Source organism: Eutrigla gurnardus (genome assembly GCF_963514095.1).
Source record: "Eutrigla gurnardus genome assembly, chromosome: 16".
Lineage (NCBI taxonomy): Eukaryota > Metazoa > Chordata > Actinopteri > Perciformes > Triglidae > Eutrigla > Eutrigla gurnardus.
The window spans coordinates 14,515,921-14,535,200 of NC_139927.1; the positions used below are offsets into that span (position 1 = coordinate 14,515,921).

The 19,280-nt window shown below is 41.4% G+C and overlaps 1 protein-coding gene across 1 annotated transcript in view; it reads left to right on the forward strand.

Annotated features, from left to right (window-relative positions):
* LOC311027277 (exostosin-1) overlaps positions 1-10,604 on the forward strand; it is a 225,184-nt gene extending 214,580 nt beyond the window's left edge. Inside the window, exons 10-12 of the mRNA XM_084031220.1 lie at positions 3,771-3,931; positions 5,523-5,694; positions 9,754-10,604. Of these exons, the coding sequence (XP_083887346.1) occupies positions 3,771-3,931; positions 5,523-5,694; positions 9,754-9,939 (519 nt within the window). The 3' untranslated portion in view covers positions 9,940-10,604. The remainder of the gene's footprint in view (positions 1-3,770; positions 3,932-5,522; positions 5,695-9,753) is intronic.
* Positions 10,605-19,280: the final 8,676 nt, after the last annotated feature.

Sequence of the window (19,280 nt, forward strand, 5' to 3'; positions counted from 1 at the left end):
GCAACCACGCCGCTACTCTTTGAAGGTGATGATCAAAGAAAAGTTTGACCACCATCCAAGATTATTTCAGGCGATTTAAAAAAAATTGTTTATCTGCCGACGTTCTCACGCAAGTAAGCAGGATCTTTAACCTTCCTATGCAGTAACATTAATTTAGCTAATTCATTGCAGTCTGGATATCTATTGTTTGACATTACCATCACTTTTAAACCTTCATTCGCTGTGTTTACATGCAATTTCTACGTTTAAAATGCCTTTCCATTCCACTTTAGATACACATAGGAAATACTGAACTGTTAACGTTTCATATGTCTTGAAGCTAAAAAGAAGTAAAATGGATCAGGAACAGCTTGTTGTTGCTGCTAATGGCAGGAGGGCTTCTTCTTTCTCTCCAGCGTTTCAACGAGTAGTAAGATGCAATAATGGATTGTGAAGCCCAATGAGCCCAAGAGATCGGATACATCTTTACACTCTGACATGTTTTATTGATGGGGGGAGGGAGTCGATGTTCACCTTTACTACGCCGGCGGGATCACAAATACACGTTTAAGCAATCCGATTTGTGGCGTAGCGATGTGAGCGAGTTTGTACAACTAAACTTTTATGGGCCTGTGGTTTGTTTTATGAAACGACAAGAAGAAGAAGAAGAGAGCGAGAGAGAGAGAGAGAGAGAGAGAGAGAGAGAGAGAGAGAGAGAGGGAGAGAGGAATCACAAAGAGGAAGCGGAGGGAATCTTTGCTGTGCTCACTAACCCGTTCCTCTAATTGCCCTTTTAACCTGGTGAGGGGATTTATTGAAAGCAGATGAATTATGTCAAGTGAGTGAAAATCTGCAAGGGAGAACATTCTGCTTTTAATAGGACTTTTCATATTATAATACCTCGGTGGAAGAATGGCTGTGCCAATTTCATAATTACATTGTTTCAGCTCATTAAATGTATGATTATTCCATGAAGAGAGATTAGAGAGAGGGAATGCGACCGAAGAAAACCTGACAAAGCGTTTGTGTCTCATTGGCTGGCCAAGCATGGTGCTGCGTTGTGCCCTTCGGAAGACTTTTTCAATATGGTGGATAAAGAAATGGTTCTTCAACGGCAGCCTGTTTTCATTTAAGGGCTCGTTCGGGATTTTACAGGGTTTTGGCACTTTTCAGCAGTGGTGGAAGAAGTATTCAAACCCTTACCTTAAAGTGATATATCCACGCTGTGAAAATACTCCACTAGCAGTAAAAGTATGGCAGTATTGTGAGCAACGTGTACTTAAAGTACTTATAAGTAAAAGTATTATTTTAGTGTGTTCAGTGTGTATATAAAATGTTTCTGCGTTAATTGTACTGCTGCATTACTGTGTATGTTGCATTTTACTGCTGTGGATGTTTAAAGTTGTGCTCATTTGAACTATAACTATACAAACTGTTGGGTAGTTTGGTAAGTTTAAATCTTTTCTCACATTTACATTTTTTTATCTTATTATCTGAGTCCAGACTTTTTATGTCTTTCTTAAGGCAAATTTTTATGATTGTTAAAGGTCCTCTATACGATATTCAGAGCATTAATGTAGCATCAAACACCTTAGCTATGTAACGCTATAATAGGCTAATTTCTACCTGAGTGAGTGGTGAATCACTCTCCCTCTGTGTGTGTTGTAGTCCGAGCTTCTCAGTGCTTCGTTTACATCTGCATTAATGCACATGTGCCCAACTGGCCAGCTCATGTGACCGTAAGCTGTCAACTAAGAGAAGGTATACAGCAGCTCATTGAAAGTTTGACAGTATTCCATGTAAATGTTAGCGAATACTTCAGGCCGTACTCCAAATCAGACGTAACCACCATGGACGACTTCCTGGTGAGAACAGCTATAATTCAAAAGATGCAAAATTTGCAGTAGCCGCTTGTGGCCCCAGCTGGTGGCCCTGGATCACACTGAGACTGTTTGGTAGAGCTCCATCAAAGCCACAGCACTCGAAACCTGCTGGATACCAGCTCAGTTTAAGACACATTTTCCTCACTTTTATCACCCTGAAATCAGATGGAAGTTGCTTCACATGGAGCAAAAAAAAAAACTGAGAGATTGAAAACACAACATCTGGAAACACAATGGAAAAAGACCACATATGGGAGGACTCAGAAATGTGATGTAGCTTCTATTCATCTGATAACATCGGACACCCAAATGTCGGGAGAGATTTGTCACAGATCTATTGCTGGATTGACCCTCTGCTCCTCGGATCAATTTTGGCCTTGTAGAATCTATTAGTATGTATGACACACACACACACACACACACACACACACACACACACGTAGGCTCTGTTCAACTTGCGGTCCTCCCTTGAATTCATCAGCTGCATCTGTTTTAAACCGTAATTAAGACAGACACATTATGAGTGCAAAGAATCTGGGTTGTGTCACTCCTGTAAACTCTCTCTCTCACACACACACACACATGCCATTTCACATTATAAAGAACCTTTTAATCTCTGAAGGCTAAATTATATTTGCATGATATCATTAATCCTTTCAGCAGTGCTGCGGAGACATCTGACACATCTCAAACACAAGCACACACACACACACACACACACACACACATTATCAGGGGCTGCACCGTGAATGGCAGCTCCAACCTTTCTCTCGGCTTAGCGCTGGCGCTTTACAGTAATTGCTCATGCGATTCATGACAGAAGCCGCAAGGTTTCGCTAAAGAACATCCACTTTCGGCGCTCCCCTTCCTGACGCTGTCTCTCTACTCGCTACTGTTCTGGTAATTAATTTCCCCCCCCCTCAAGCTCTTGAAGTGGTGTGTGCGTGCATATGTGTGTGCGGTTTACCAAGTATTTCATTAGGTGCTGATCCCCTTATTCTCATGTGTGTCTGCCTGCATGTCTCAGTGGCGTTTTTTAATTCAAAAAGAGGCTCATGCATCCTCAAGGACACCAGGTGCTCCAGACATGACCACATGAAATTATTTCTTTGTTTGGGAAGGAGCATAATAGGGGATTTGGAGCAGGACAAACCAGGGGATTGGTGAAGAATATGCAGCTTCAAAAGCAGCGGACATCCTCGCTTCACATTAATGCAATAGATCATCTCGTAATTCGCCTTTGAGTTGTTACAGTACAGAGGTGACTGTGCGATAGAGTTTAGATCTACTGAGTTTGGCAGCCTTCTCTATCAGAGCAACAAACTTTGTTTCCCTGTTTCCTGGCAGGGAACACAGATGTAAATGAACTTATAGCTGACTCTGGTACAGCCTAGAAGCTGTGCTCTGGCCCTGTCAAACAAATACAATAAATAAATATATAAATGCAAATTGATTCATAGAATCTGCAGGTTTTCTAGAGTCGATGAAAATACATGATTGTAAGCAAAAAGAAATGGATCTGCTCCAGTTGAGGGAGTTATAGTGCCGTTCAAAAGTATCCATCCCCCTTGACGTTTTTCCTCTTTTGTTGCATCACAACCTGGAATTAAAATAGATTTTTATTGGATTTTATGTAATGGAGTCAACATTTGTGACGTGTAATGAAAAACCAAAAAACTTTAATTTCAGCTGAATTTAAACAGCTTCTCTACAAGCTGTTGAAATTCTGAAGGATTTTCTGTGTATTTTGAATAAGCTGTATCACCTCTTAATATGACTTTATGCCTTTTCTTCTCGGGTCACCTTTCCTCTTATCTTCTCCTCCTTGTCTCCATCTTATCTTTATTTTCCACTGACCATGTCTTTTTTTCCTCATCTGGCATCTTTCTTTACTTTCTGCTCCCACAGGTGGATTTTGCCTTTATTGTATGGCAAAGCTTTCCGGAGCGTATCGTTGGTTATCCAGCAAGGAGCCACTACTGGGATATTTCCAGATCCCGCTGGGGCTACACCTCCAAATGGACCAATGACTACTCCATGGTCCTCACAGGGGCAGCTTTCTACCACAGGTATAGAAAAAAAAATACATCAAATAAAAGCCGATCTCCTGCTGATCAGTCAAGTTTTTCAATTGCTTTTCGTTTTTACACATCATTCATTGAAATGAATATCAAGCAATATGAGCGAATTATAAATGTAAGTAAATACTTCAGTGCATTCAGGAATTAGGTTGTGACAAATCCAACCTCAAACTCAATTTTCTCATGTCATTATTTAAAAAATAAATACTTTTATGTCTCTATTACTAAAACTTATTATACTTTCATGAACATTTATGTTTTGCTACTTATTTTTAAGGTTTGAATATCATTTACTTGACACTCATGAAATTGGCTATCACTTGTGATCATTTAAAGGCATAACGCAGCACAATGACAGTCTAATATAAGAGTGTCATTCATTCATTTGTGGTGCAGTTGTTCTGCATCGACCGTTGCAGAAATATATATACACACCTTCTCCACAAGATACGAACCACATTAAAAGTTATCTCTCACCAGTCACATTTTATTACATTTGTTAGTGGATGAATAGAGAGGAGGAATGGTTAATTGGACCTTTCTCCACCTCTCTGTTATCTCGTGGCATGATTGTCAAAAACACAAAGCTACGACTGAAAGAAAATAATGGTAAACTAAAGTATGAAGCGGAGCGGTAAATTAAACGTAGAGGAGCGTTGCTCTCCCAGCAGCTCTCTCACAGTTCTATTGTGCAACTCTTTAGTCCTTTTGTTATTTAAAAATCCCAAATGAGAATGCAATTCAGAAAAAAAAATTGCTGTGTGTGTGTGTGTGTGTGTGAGGGATAGCAGACCGTGGCAGCGAGGTAACACAGCTGACAGTGATCTAGTGCTCCCATGCTGCTAAGAGAACAACACAGCAAGCATACAGAATAGAATAAAATAGAAGTGCAGCTTTAATAAAAGAAATAGATACACAGTTAAAGGTCATATTAATAACATTTTTATTACAACGAATAATTTAAAAAAATAATTCATCCACACAGCTTTTAGAAAGGTGCAGAATCGAAGTATCTCTTATCATGAAAACATGTTTTTGATTGTGAATTAATCCGTTTTATAAATGTTGAGGGGTCCAAATGTAATGTTTTGTTTACCTCTGTGTAGATGTGTGATGTGTGGCTGCGGCTTCTAGCAAGGCTTGTGAGTCAATAGAATAACGACGTTGGTATCACGTGGTATCTCTGCATAGTCAGGGGTCAAGAGTGTTTGGGGTTGCCAGGTAGTGTGGCGAAAGGGAAAAATGTTCTTTGGAGTTTGACGGAAAGCGGGCGACATTTTGGTACCGGTCCCAAGTGCTTAGTGACAAAATGAGGAGCAAGTCCAGAGTGAACATCACTTGACTCTGAGCCATGAAAACGCAGGTTGTGCAACGAACTGGCAACCCATTGAGGGCGCATGCGCTTCGAGCAACAGGTGAATGCAATGGAAGGGGGGAGTGCGAGTGCGACACCTAGTGGCTGGATGTTATCAATATTGTCAATAGCACCTTTAACCTCATCTGTGTGTGTGTGTGTGTGTGTGTGTGTGTGTGTGTGTGTGTGTGTGTGTGTGTGTGTGTGTGTGTGTGTGTGTCTCAGATACTACCACTACCTGTTCACCCACTATGTCCCGGCCAGCCTGCTGACCATGGTGGACCACATGGCTAACTGTGAAGACATCCTGATGAACTTCCTGGTTTCGGCCGTCACCAAGCAGCCGCCCATCAAAGTCACGCAGAAGAAGCAGTACAAGGAGACCATGATGATTCAGGTAGAGTTACACACACAGATCGCCACATGGTCTTGTTTTATCACTGATTGGCTCAGATGTGTATGAGAAGTGTCTGACGATATTATGGAATGGACAGACAGAACACATGATATGGTTTGTTCTTTATTGCGTCTAGACAAGTCTTGCTCAAGGAAAAATGACGTGAAATATGAATATAATATAATATTCCGCACCACTATCAGACTCATTGTGGCAAAAAAAATCCTTACAAGGTGACCTGAGAACAGAGAAGCGAAAGAAAAGTTTGAGGAAACAGCCTTTTTTCAGTCATAGCCGAGAGATCAGTGTGACATCCCTCATCATCTGGTTTGTAAATGGATTCCTTATTAACGACTTTCAGAACGTTCTTGTACCTTTTCACACTAAAAGAAAGTGGGGAACAAATGGAGGTGTTATATAGGTTATTATGCAGTGGTCTTGCTTGTCTGGCCCACTGTAGTGTATGTGGCCCATGAACTAAAATGAGTTTGACACCCCCTGCTTTCTTCCTCTGTGGGCCTCATAAGGTCACAGCACCCACAGGGTGCAGCTGGTTCACCCTCCTCTGCCTGTGGCCCCTCTCTGTCTCCTCGCCCATTCTTCATTTAGGAGGAATAAGTGGTAAATATTCAGCCTTGACAACGAAAACACTATACTGCGCTCTCTGTACATCCAGTGACACGTCACCTCGCAAGATTTTAGAACAAGACTCTTTCCATAATGTTTTCAGACGCTTATATTAACAATCTCAGCCTGCCAGTGGCAAAAACAAGCAGTTTCTGAGGATGTAAATTGACAGTTCAGGTTGAAACATGCCAAAGTTACCCTTTAAGACTGATTGCAGCCATAATGCATTATGATTAATGATGATCATTATTTTTTTGAAGAATTAAAAAGTGTTGAGCAGAAGAGTCATCAGCGTTATCAGCTGACCAGAGAACTACGGTATGTTTAATTAAAAAAAAACAGCAGGTAGAACATGAAGTCCTCACACAAACACTAGAGACTCTTTACCAATATGACATTTACTAAAATAATTCCATTATAGGTACAATGCACAGGTGTCCAACCTTAAAAAACATCTTAAATATATGGTTCCGCTATCAGTGATCTGGGAGTCTGACGGTATAACAAATCCTAAAAATCTTGCTATTAAATTTGATTCAAACATGGCAACAACAAAAAAAAATTAATCAGGCAGGTCACCTGAGTGTTAGAAGATGAATTTAAAAAAAAAACAAGAGCAAATCACGCACTAGATGAGACAATCAGAGAAATGACCCTCCATCTACACCAGAAATAAAACGAATAAAAAGATAAGAAAAATAGTTCCTCAGTTTGCCTTAACAAATGATGTAACCAAAGTGTTGAATACGTGGGTGTTCACAGGAATGTGTGTCATGCACTTCCCAGTAGAGCACAAGATATAAACAAAATGGAGAGGTCTTCATGGTTAACATTACTCCATAGCGCCACCAGTGGTCAAAATGTCCACTGGGTACAATCGAGAGTGCTCGGCGGTGGCTTTAACACGTTTCAGAGAGAATAGCTCAATTCCCCGTTTTGTATAAATAGAGAATAAGATGAAAAGAGATTCACCTCCCCGTGTTGAGAGAATAGTGGAGAGGCTTCGGACTACACACAGCTCTGACCTTCTCTTTGGGAGATCCATACGTTCATGTTGTGTGTGTGGAAGTGTGGGCCAGCCCTCCGTCAGCGTCTGATTGATGGCCTGACCACAGGCAGGACGATGACTCGGCAGTATGGTCTCCATGATTAATGTCTTAATTGTGAAGGCAGCACGGCAAACCTAGATTTACTTCCTCCGTCTCTCTCTCTCTCTCTCTCTCTCTCTCTCTCTCTCTCTCTCTCTCTCTTCTCGTTTTGTGACTTCTCTGTTTCCCAACATTTTGGGAACTTGTACGGCCAGATGTGATGAAGCGACGAGCAAATTCTTTGACTTGATTTGTTGCAGTTTCATTATTCCACCCCCGGCTTCCAAACCTCCTGCTGCACGCAGGAAGAATCTCTGCGACTCCTCGCCCCCCATGCCACAGCTTATCCGAGGGGTCTGCTAACACCGGCAAAGGGCTCCCCTTCGCTTTTTGAAATATATGTAGGCCTAACTGTTAAAATACAACCCCTACATTTCTAAGTTCCTGACTTTTCCCCAAATTACTTAATGCTAGGAATAGACCCATTCATTTATTTCTGCTCACTATTCCTTTGCACATTTAAAAAAACGTCTTTGTTGCTACAATAGAAAGAGCAGGTGTAGAAGAAGGCTAACAGTCATGCAGGGGCTTCACAGCTGAGGAGAGATAACAGTTAGCTGAGAAAACCTATCTATAGCATCAGAGTGACTTTGAGATTCATTTCCACAGATATTTCACAACTACTATTTTCAATTCTATACAAAACATTTGCTTTTGCAAATATTTGTTTTAATCTGTATTTTTGCAATAGACAGAGCAGGGTGAGAGCAGCTGACAGCAGGCCGAACTCTATCTGTTTGAGGTTGTTTGGTTCTTCAGCCGTTAAGGAGATGTGCAATTGAATGTGAGGATGATAAATCATTACTCCTGAACAATCAGTCCCCCTCACTTCTGAAATGATGGCTGCGCCCCTGCGTCTGGATAACTTTCCATGCTGTTGTTTCGCTGCGCAGAAAGTGTCGACAACGACTCGGGGGGGTTCCCGCGGAGTGAAACGGCTGGCCGGGTCCACCAGCTCTGTCAGTGTGATGAACCCGGATCCTCCAGAGGAGCGGGTGGTGAAAAACAAATAGCGGGAGATACGGTGTGTGTTGTGACGAGCTGCGCCCCCCCGCGCCGCGCCGTGACAAGCTGTCCGCCGTGAGGAGGCGATTCGCCAGCAGGGAGGCGCTTCCTTTACCACCCCGAAACCATCAGAACTCCCCTCTCCTCATGATGCCGGCGAATCACTGAGCGTGTCACTATTCCTTCTGTGTTCATTAGCAACACGGCATCGAGTTATTCAACAGCGGTGGTGTCAAACTCCACATTAGCATTACGGTTGTAACTGCGCTCATCTTGGGCTAATATTGGTTTTAGTAATAACTGTTTCTGGTTTTTGAAGATCGGGCATTATCTTCAGTCTTGCTGTAGCTTTTAGAAACATATTCTGATGAGAATGCAGGCTGCCTTTAATTCTTGGACTTTTTGTTGCTATGGTTAGCATACTTACTTATACTACGCTGCCCCATCAAATCGTAATCCTCTCGTAGCAAAGATGTGCCGGCTTGTCTCCACTAAACACAAACATGTATTCGCTTTCCCAAATCCAATCAAATTGCCGTCCCTCTGCAACAACTTGTCTTTTCTGGGACATTTTTGTAGCATTTCGGTAGCTCGAGCACCGCTGCTGGAAACGGCTAACCCTGAGATGTAGATGCCTTCAGAGCGCAGGTAACAATGACGTTCATGGGTGGGACACCGTACTTCTATAAAAGCGACATGAAATCATATTAAAAGCAAATTATATCCTTTACAAGCTCTAGTGGGACACATAAACTGAGGTACCGGGCCTTGGATGAAGGTAATGAACATTAGTTTGTTGCTACAATCAAAATAAGTCTTTTGAGGGAGACAAATAATGCATTTGTTAGTTTTTTTTATCTCCCTCTTCCGTGATTATTAATGGAACAATGTGCAGTCTATAGAGTACAGAAGGCCAGCGTGGATTTAACCGTCCAGAACAGAGAAAATAGAAAGAAGATTTGGTTGCTATCCACCGACTCTCCTGCTCCAGTAGTTCGCCAACTAACCCTGTGAATAATCACCACGTTTCTCAAACCAGATATTTCACAAAGAGTGTTTTTGCTGAGCCATTTTCTGGTGTGAACTTTCATAGGTTTATATATTACTTACTTTCATTTTTCTTGTGCTGCGCTGTAAATAAAAGTTTGTATTTTTATTTTAAGATTTCTTTCAGTTGGGTTTTACATAATGTGTCCAGGTTATAGTCATCATTCTCTTATGTCTCTCCCTCCCTCTCTCTCCCTCTCTCTCTCTTTCTCTCTGTTTCTCATAAACCAAGGGCTCCAAGTCATCTCGGTGGGCCGACCCAGACCACTTCGCCCAGCGACAGACCTGCATGAACGCCTTCAGCCACTGGCTGGGTTTCATGCCTCTGGTGCACTCCCAGATGAGGCTGGACCCCGTGTTGTTCAGGGACCAGGTTTCCATCCTGAGGAAGAAATACAGGGACATTGAGAGGCTGTGAACGCACAAGGATACACACCAAATCATGGCGTGTGTGTTCGACAGGTTGTGACAGGAATACACTCGCTGAATGTGAGCATTTGTGAGGCTATAAAAGGAAAACTCCACACACGGACACTGGACATAAAAATGATAAAACGCTGTCGGGCAATTAGAACAACAAAAGCAAAAAAAAAGGAAAAGCAGATTCTGTATGCGGGGTTGATAAGAGCGAGTGACTGTGCATATACCCTCCACGTCAATATGGATGCATGGATACACATGCAAAAAAGACCTGGACACCGACATACAGTATCCGTTGCATGGTTTGAACAAGACGCCTGTACAAGGACCTGAACAATGTGATGTGTTTGAATATATGAAAAGAAAATGTAAGAGCTATGTTGATTGTGGTATATTGGAGTTAGAAGGGCAGAAAAAAAGAGATTTATGGATTACATGTTGCATTTATGAATTCAATGGACGCCCTCTCTGGGGCTCTGTATGTACAGTAACGCCACATTGTGGACGAAAGGGGAAAAAGTGTAGCCTCCGGGTCGGGCCACGTGACAGCTGCTATACCCCAAAACACCCAGAGACAACGGCAACATGCCTCTTGTATACTATTGTAGATTTTCAGCAGAAGTTCTTGTCTGTATGAACCAAATAAATCAAATCAAATAAAGAGATGTTATGTTATGAGACAAGGGGGCCGGTCGCAACAGCATTTTTTAAAACACTTGAAAGTATTACTTACTGCAAAAATCACAAAGCCAATGGATGAATCCCATTGGCTTTTTGTCGAGGGAACCCGTGTGTTGCTAACTTCTGGGCTTCCCCTACAAATAGACTTCATCCCTGCAGTGCTCTGTACTGGCAGTGGTTACCAATCAGTTGTAGGTACAGCATTTATAACAGTTTTATAAAGTAGATTAAGGATTATTGTGTTTTTTTCTATCCTACTTCCGTGTAGCGAAATCCTCGATGGTTGCGTTCCCATAGAAACTGCCCTCATGTCGGTTCTGCAGTTCGACAGCTACAGTTGTGTGGGAAATAGCGCTACGGGGCCCTAAATTTGATGAATTTACTATTTGACAGACCACAAATGAGACAAATATTGGATAGCCGGTGCCTCACTCCCTGCTGCTCGGAGACGGGAGGAGAGTCGGAGATGGAGACGGACCCTCAAGTTAGCTGCAGCCGCAACTCAAATTCAGCCCGGCGTGACTTTGTAAAGTCATAGAATTCAGGGCGAATGATAGACATGATAGGTTTAGATCAGTGTGTTGTTGTTTTTTTATTGCTGCTCAGTGAAGTTTTGTGCCAACCAGGAGTCACTATTGCAGAGACAAGGTCACGATCGCCCACTGGCTTCTCACCCAGAACCTACAACCAAGCCGATGCTCTGCTGCAAGACTTTGAACATGAATGATTGGTGAGGTGTTTTTTTATTTATTTATTTAATTTGGTGTGATTTGCATCATGTGGAGGATGTGATGTGTTTTGTGGCGCTGCCCTGAGGTCAGTGTTTGAACACGTCTTAACTTGTGCTGCAGTGTGCTAGGCATGAGTGTGAAAACAGCACCGCACATAAGCAAATTAGGCTATTTTATTTATTTATTTTATATTAAGAGCATATGGAACAACTCCACCTTTATTTTCCACATCCTTAGCACACATATATAGTCAGACGACATGCAAATGTTTACCCTGAGAAATAAAAGATGAACAATTGCATCAATTTCAGACAGCAATGAGTAGGTTTAATTAACATGGCCTAGATTATATCTACGCCCATACAGAGCCACAGCCCTTTCATGTACAGTATGTAGGGTTGTTCCATGACAATGTGGTCAATCACATCTGTATTTCATCCCCTCTGTCACTCTTCGTTTGTCGTTCCCTTCATCTACCATTCATTGATTATTTCCCCCTCACCTTTCCTCTCATCCTTCCTCTCAGACACAGTAATTATCGTCACGTGATCTTATTTTCTACTTCTCCCTGAACACCATTCCTTCATACAATCCCTTTCTTTTCTTGGCAGTGTTGTTCCCCCCCTTCTCACAACCGATAACCACAATCTCTTCATCATCTGAAGGTGATCACAGGTTTTCCTCCTTTGATGTGTCTCCAAATGCAGCTCCCTGCAGAGCTGAACGGGCTGCGTGGCTTTCAGAATGAAAGACTCTCTTTAGCTCGAGCTACAGGCATGCAGCGTTTTTTCAACATTTGTTTTTATCAATGAATAATGCTTTATTTTTCAGAATTAAAATTCTCATGCAACAGGAAGCCAGAGACTGAGGAAGCATTGGAATGTATATACCTTATTTGGCATCAGGCTATATGTTTTTCTATAATGACCTCACCCCATTGTAGCTATGTAACTTTTTTATTTATTTCTATTTTTTTCATTCGAGACAAAGTTATTTCAATACTGATGAACTTCTGATCACTTAACGTAATAGTCGATCAACAGGAAATGTGTTTTGATCATTTTTAAAACATTTTTCAAGCAGAAATGCAAAAACTGGCGTCTGCTTATGTGAGGCTTTGCTGCTTTTCTTTGTTTTAAATTGTTATAATGCGACTATCCTGAGGATTTGGCTCATCGGCATTAACGGGAAAAAAACAATTCTCCCCTCTATGTGTTTGTTCCATTCTCAGATCGGTGTGACTGATGTGCTTCTGTTTCGCTTCTCGTGTGTTTTTGCAGCCCGTCCTCTTCCCAGGTTCCATGCTGGAGAGGAGGTTTCCTGGCTCAGGCTTCTTTTGTTTGGCGATGGTGGAAGCTCGACCTCCTCCTGGATCCGTCTCTCTGATACAGGTTCACGTCATATGTATCACTTTGTCATGGATTAGAATGCTGCGTCTATTCTCTAAACATGTCGTCTTTTGCCCTTCGGTCTAATGTAACCCCAGTAGTTCTTACATGTATCTAACCTTGAACACAGCTAAAGAAGTTGACTGCCTACAATATAAAGGAAAAGATGGTTTCAATGTTCAGACGTTTCAAATGGACAGTCAGCTCCTTGAAAGAATCTGCACATACATTATCAAGATTAAACCGTGGCCTGTCAAGATAAAGTGACACCATTTTAACGCTGGATTTCATTTAAATGTGTGCGTGTACGAGAAGAATGGGCCATTTTCCATTACGGGTGAACCGTTTTCCCCGAACACCTTCGTTCCCTCTTTTCTCATTGTGCATTTTCTTTTTCTACAGTCTGGCAAACCACCAGCGCCAACGGATGATTTAGTGCGAGTTACAATGGCTTTTATTTCAGTTTGCTTTAGGGAATACTCCTTTTGCTCTTATGATGCATTATTATGGTCCCTGCAGCCTGTAAAACTGTGTGTGTGTGTGTGTGTGTGTGTGTGTGTGTGTGTGTGTGTGTGTGTGTGTGTGTGTGTGTGTGTGTGTGTGTGTGTGTGTGTGTGTGTGTGTGTGTGTGAGAGAGATGATAATACATATTATCATATGTATTACAACAGTGTTTAAGAGTTAAGAGTACTCTGGGGACCAGTAGTAACACCACGGTAGCTGTGAAACAAAAAAACTGATGAATATTTAATGAGCCTTTGTGCATAAATCATCATCACTAAACAGCTGGTCTGTGTCTCCGCTGGTTTGAAGGCTCTTGCTGCAGTGTATGTTATCAAAGTTACACACTGACTTACTTCACATGACTGTAGAAGAAGTAGAGGAAGCCAAAGGAGTCGCGTGAACTATTTATGACTGAAAAATGAAGAGTCGATCAAGGATTTTCTATTGGGCAAGTTTGAATCGATACTCAGCTAATATTAGCCATGTTTTATAAAATATACCCACGAAGACATGAGAGTTAAATGTTCGCTCCGTCAGAACTTATAAAACCTTTCATACAATGGAATGGAAAAACAGCTATTTGTGTAGAAAAGCAATTAGAAATTTCTCCAACAATTTCCCTGCGTGACTTTGTGTAAAGCAGCATGGTGTTCCTGTGCCTGTACTCTCACAGTGCATCACTTTTTCAGCAAACAGTCTTCGGTCACTCGTTATTTCACTGCCATTGTTTTGAGAGGTAGATACTTTCAATAATTACACACTTTTGTAATTATTGCAAGTAATTACCTCTCAAAACAACAGACAGTTTTCAGGCATAGAATCCCAATCGAAACACCCACAGAGTTTTCAAATTGGTCCTCTAGAATATTTTCCTTTCCATCCTTTCTACGTTATAAATACTCTCATTTTTCTATTTGCATTTCCAGATATCAAGACATGTTTTTCACCTTTCACCTTTCACCTTTTCTCTCTCTCATTTCCCCGCCTGCATTCGATTTTAACGTGACAACTGACGTTTTCTTGTTAACTGTTTCTGGAGCTTATTTGGAGTTTGAATTGTGATATGTGTGTTTCCCGTGAGGGCAGCTCACTCTCTCTGCAGGTAAGTTTGCATGTGTGTGTGTATGGCGGTGTAAAAGGTGCACAAGTCAAACACAAATAGCCGTTACTGCTGCATATTGTATCCGTCTGTAAAGACAACACAATGCCCTGTAAGAGCATGTTAAAGTCTCCTCTGATCAATGCAGGTCAGTGTTAGTCATCGGCTGGGATCATCCTCGGGGTCCCTCGGGGAGGAACTACAGCGCTCCACTTCCCCCTTGTTTGTGCTTTTTAGACAGTGCACAGGATCCCTGTTCCTTCTGATGTCAGAGGAAGTCACAAACACATGAAAAAAACTAAATCTGACAAGAGGAGGTGAACAAAAGGCACAGTAGGGTTTTAAGTGATGTAAAACAGTGAAACCCCTCCATGGGGAAGACGTCTGTGATGAATGATCGGCAGATTTGTTTTACTGTTGGGTAAACTAGAGAATGTTTAAAGGACTCTTTTACAATGAGAGCAAATTAGACGTTCACTGAATGTAACTATGCACATACGAGGTGAAATTCCACTCCTCTGAAAAGCATAATTTATGCTCGAGTGTTCTCCGTCTCCGGAGGTAATAAACGAGTGGCTTTGGTGACTCCATCAGTTCACAGGGAGACGGTAACATTCTTACATCCATCTCGTCTTTCCATCACTCCATGTGACTCAATCAATCCTGACAGCCGGCCTCGCCTCGCCTCTCATCTCTCTCTATTTCTCTTTATGTTTTTGGGGCTTTTTTTTTGAAGCCATCAGCATCCATCTCATTCGTTACGGCTCTATTATGAAGTGCTGCCTCAATGAAAATAAGAAACAAATGAATAAATCATGACCAAACCCAATCGTTGTGATTCATAGAGTTTGGGAGTAATTATTCCATTTTTCTTGACGGAGCACGCGTTGATTTGGCGTGACCCCCCGTAGAGTTTCCAAGGTTGCGGGATGGGAAATTGATCGGCGGGCGAGAGCGATGATGGAGAGAGGAACGAACCGGCGGAATATCCAAATATTAAAATCGCTCTCGCTGCCTATGATTCTCTCACTCTGCTCTCGCTCCTTAAATATCTGTGACCAAATGGACTTATAATTGGAAGTCAGGAGGCCCAGAAATACTCCTCACCTTCTTTCTGACTCGCCTCGATATTAGTTCTGGTGAGTTACGGGGTTGATATGAGCACACGGGGAGAAGATGAGGGGAAGAGAAAGTCATTAGGAGGAGCCTGTTGAGAGAATTTCTTAGGGACTTTCTCTTCCTGTAATTACTTGTTGTGTTTTTTTCTCTCTCTTTTCTCCCTTGTACTTCCTATTTTTGAGATACACACACCCACACACATACACCCACACACACGTACACACATTCAGTTGTCCATCTTTCCCCTCTTCCAACACTGATTCTAATTATAGCCTGTCTCCTCACATTCGTCATATTGGGCAGTCACCCGGGATGATATCATAGGGTACTGGGGCTGTGTGTGTGTGTGTGTGTGTGTGTGTGTGTGTGTGTGTGTGTGTGTGTGAGAGAGAGAGAGACACACACACACACACACACACACACACACAAGCTGACAGGGAGTCAGAATGTCCTATTTTCTTCGGAGTCCTTATTTCCTCCTGGTGGGTGCTGAGAGTCCCCCATTGTCTGAATTGAATAGGACGTGTGTCTGGATCTTTGAATCCTATTATGAAGGAAGTGAAAAGTGGGGAAAGAGGTGGAAAAAGCAAGATGGGAAGATGGATTTTGAATGGAGCGACACAGCCACAGAAGATGTGCAGACATTGTCCTCACCAGACAAGCATTTATAAGTTGGTCAGATGCTAAAAATGGCCCCGGAGTCGACAAAAGACTTGTGACCGTGGTGCGAAGAGTCTCAAGGTGTGTTCCCGAATTGTTCATGTGACAATGTGACTGCTGGCAGAGGGGGACTCGCCATTAGGCAAAGGTCGGCAATTGACCCTTCACTAAGCACTCTGCCTTCTGCTGCTCCTTCGTCAAACTGTCAGAGGTAGTAAAGAGTACACACGGTCACTGACTGCACTCCCCGGATGAATACTATCTAAAAAAAGTAAATTTAGAAGAGAAGCCGAAAGATCTACAATATGTGATTGAAGGACATCCATACCATTCAGTTTACCGTCAGCATACCTTTAAGGAAACTCAGGTAAATGACCAATGACAGATCTTCCATGTAAATGGCCAATCAAACACAATCTATTGGTATAGATATCACATGAAAATAAGATTTTATATTTGTGGGAGCATTTGTTAAACTGAATAAGCTTTGTTATGTTTACTTTCACAGATGCAATTCCAGATTTCTGGACATCGTTTCTGTGTGAAGACTGGTGAAAGGAAGAAGTTACAAGGTACGTCTGTCTAAGACAGATAAGGCTTGTAGAAAGGGAAACAAGGGAAGTGGAGGGCCCCGTGCCTGCTGCGCTTGCCTTCGGCCCCACAATGACAAAATATGATTTTAGAGGCGCAGACTGCATTGACTTTGAAAACAATCATAGGGTGTTGTTGATCATAGTATTACTTTGCCTTGTGTATAACACAAGATTTGGATCATTGTATGTTTGTATTGTCACTATAAACATTTTCATTGATTTTCATGAGCTTAGAACACAGCCCTTTAACGTTAAGCATTATTATAATTTAAACGGCCAAGTTACAGATTCACCCCATAAACAGTTGTCTTTGACATGGAAATTTCTATCCGAAACCATGTTTTGTTCCAGGCTGTAAACATGTTTATTTCTGCTGTAATGTTAGATATTTTAACATGGGGCTCAATGGAAATTGACTCACTTTTGGTGCCAGCCCCAAGTGGCCATTTGAGGAACTGCAGTTATTGGCACTTCCACTTGGGCTTAATTTTTCTATAGGCTAAAGAGATGTTGACCAGAGCAGACTTAGGAGGACTTCATGTTTAGAGTTTATATAATGTATACATGTCGGTGTTCTGTGTGCTTTAGGAAGATGTTAGTCTGCTATTGGTTATTTCACTTCTGTCGCCTTATGCTTGTTGCACCCTCTGTTGTGTCCATAGCTCCTTTTAATGCGACTGCTGTCAATAAAAAAAACCCTATTGTTGTTTTGGAAATAAGGGCTCTGTGGTGTGATGTTGACATGTTTAAGTAAAACCATTATTTGTATATCAATCATTCATTCTGTGTCACTTTGAATTTTTGTAGAACTATGCTAAAATGTTTATCTCTTATGCATGAGCGACAAACAAAGAATCCAAAAACGGAAAAAGAAGATTGATGAATATGAGAGTAAACAGATATTCTGACGTGTTTATAAGCTTCAACCTAACAAAATGTTGGATGAAGGATGTGGTGTCCTGTCTTTTGTAGTCCTAATTGTCTGATCGACCACATTTCCATGAATTCCATGCATGATATGGACTAAACACTTCCTGGATTGACAAAAAAAAAATGCAGGGTTTCCATTTTACTGTAATTTTTTATTTTTTTTACTATGAATATCTGTTGAAGTGTGACATGTAATGTAATTATCTCAGGTCATAATTTGTGGTGAAATGAATGGTTCCTAGCACAATTTCCGTTGTGTTAAAGTACATTCTAATTGAATTTCCACCTATCCTTATATTTAGGAAATTAATGATAATATTTAACTATAAGAGAATACATGAGGATGAAAGAGAATTATCCCCACAGAGAGTCATCTTCTGCCATCTCCACTTTATCTCTAAAGGCAGCACAAGGTCAAGTTGGACTTTCTGTAGATCTGGGGAAACTGACACTAGAGGTGCATTGCATATAAGGAAACTTGGAAAAGAATCATCCTATTAGCTTTTATTTCTATTATAGTATGCCTATATATTTGCAATCAAGCACAAGTCCTAAATTGTTGAATACCTCGGTGTATAACTCTAGCCTGAAGTGAGTTGTCATTGGAAATATGATGATAAATGGACACATTCCGCTGATACCCAGAAAGTGAACATTCTTAGAGTTTTCTGCTGAGGTTCAGCAAGTGTGTCTGTCTGGAATGAAACCTCGGTGCATCATGCAAACACACACACACACACACCACCAACGGACATATATAAACACGAGTTCATATGGGCTAAGTGTCAGGAAATGAGATCTGGATCAAGAGGGGAGGAAGTTGAATTCTAAAATAAGAAAAACAAATCAACACCACTGAAACGATCTGATGTTTGTGTGTGTGTCGAGTGTAAATGAAATTATCTGCACACTTTGTAATTGCTTTCTATCCAGCAAGGAAGCTATTCTCATCAATGAGCGTTAGTTAGAGAGACGAAAGCACATGGACCCCCCAAAAAAGAGACAAAGAGCGGCAGCATAGCAAATTCAGTGATACGTGGTGTACACACCTGGAAAATAAGTGCTATTATTTTGGGGAATAATCCAATTGAAGTGCTTTTGCATCGTATTAGCTACTGAACAGTGTTACAGGTTGGAGGAACCTCCATGGGTTCTGCAGCCGTGGATGAAACTGTCTGACATCTGTATGAAGCCGCTAACTCGTAACGATGGTGACGCAGCTCAGTGCCACAAAGCGTGTGCTGATGCACTTTATGTCTAAATGTCACAGCTGAATGGATAAAATGTTTCACATTTGAAACCTGCCATGTAATATGCAAGAGACATTTTTTCAAAACATACTGGAGGTAGAGATATGTGTGTATCTAATTAGTTTTGCCTTCATGTGACGGTGGAAATGTGAGGCGTAAAAAGGGTGTGACATGCAACAAAAAGCTGCAACGTAGTTAATATTCATTTATTATTCGTTTATGATGGGAAACTTTGTATGCGTTGAATTGTATGTTTACAGTTGCCCTAATGATGATGTAAAAATGAGAGATTTAACTGGAAGGAAAAACTGAAGGATTTAACTGGAAGTAACCCTAACCCTATGGAAATGTGAGCTCTTACAACCAATTGTATAGTTAATTAGA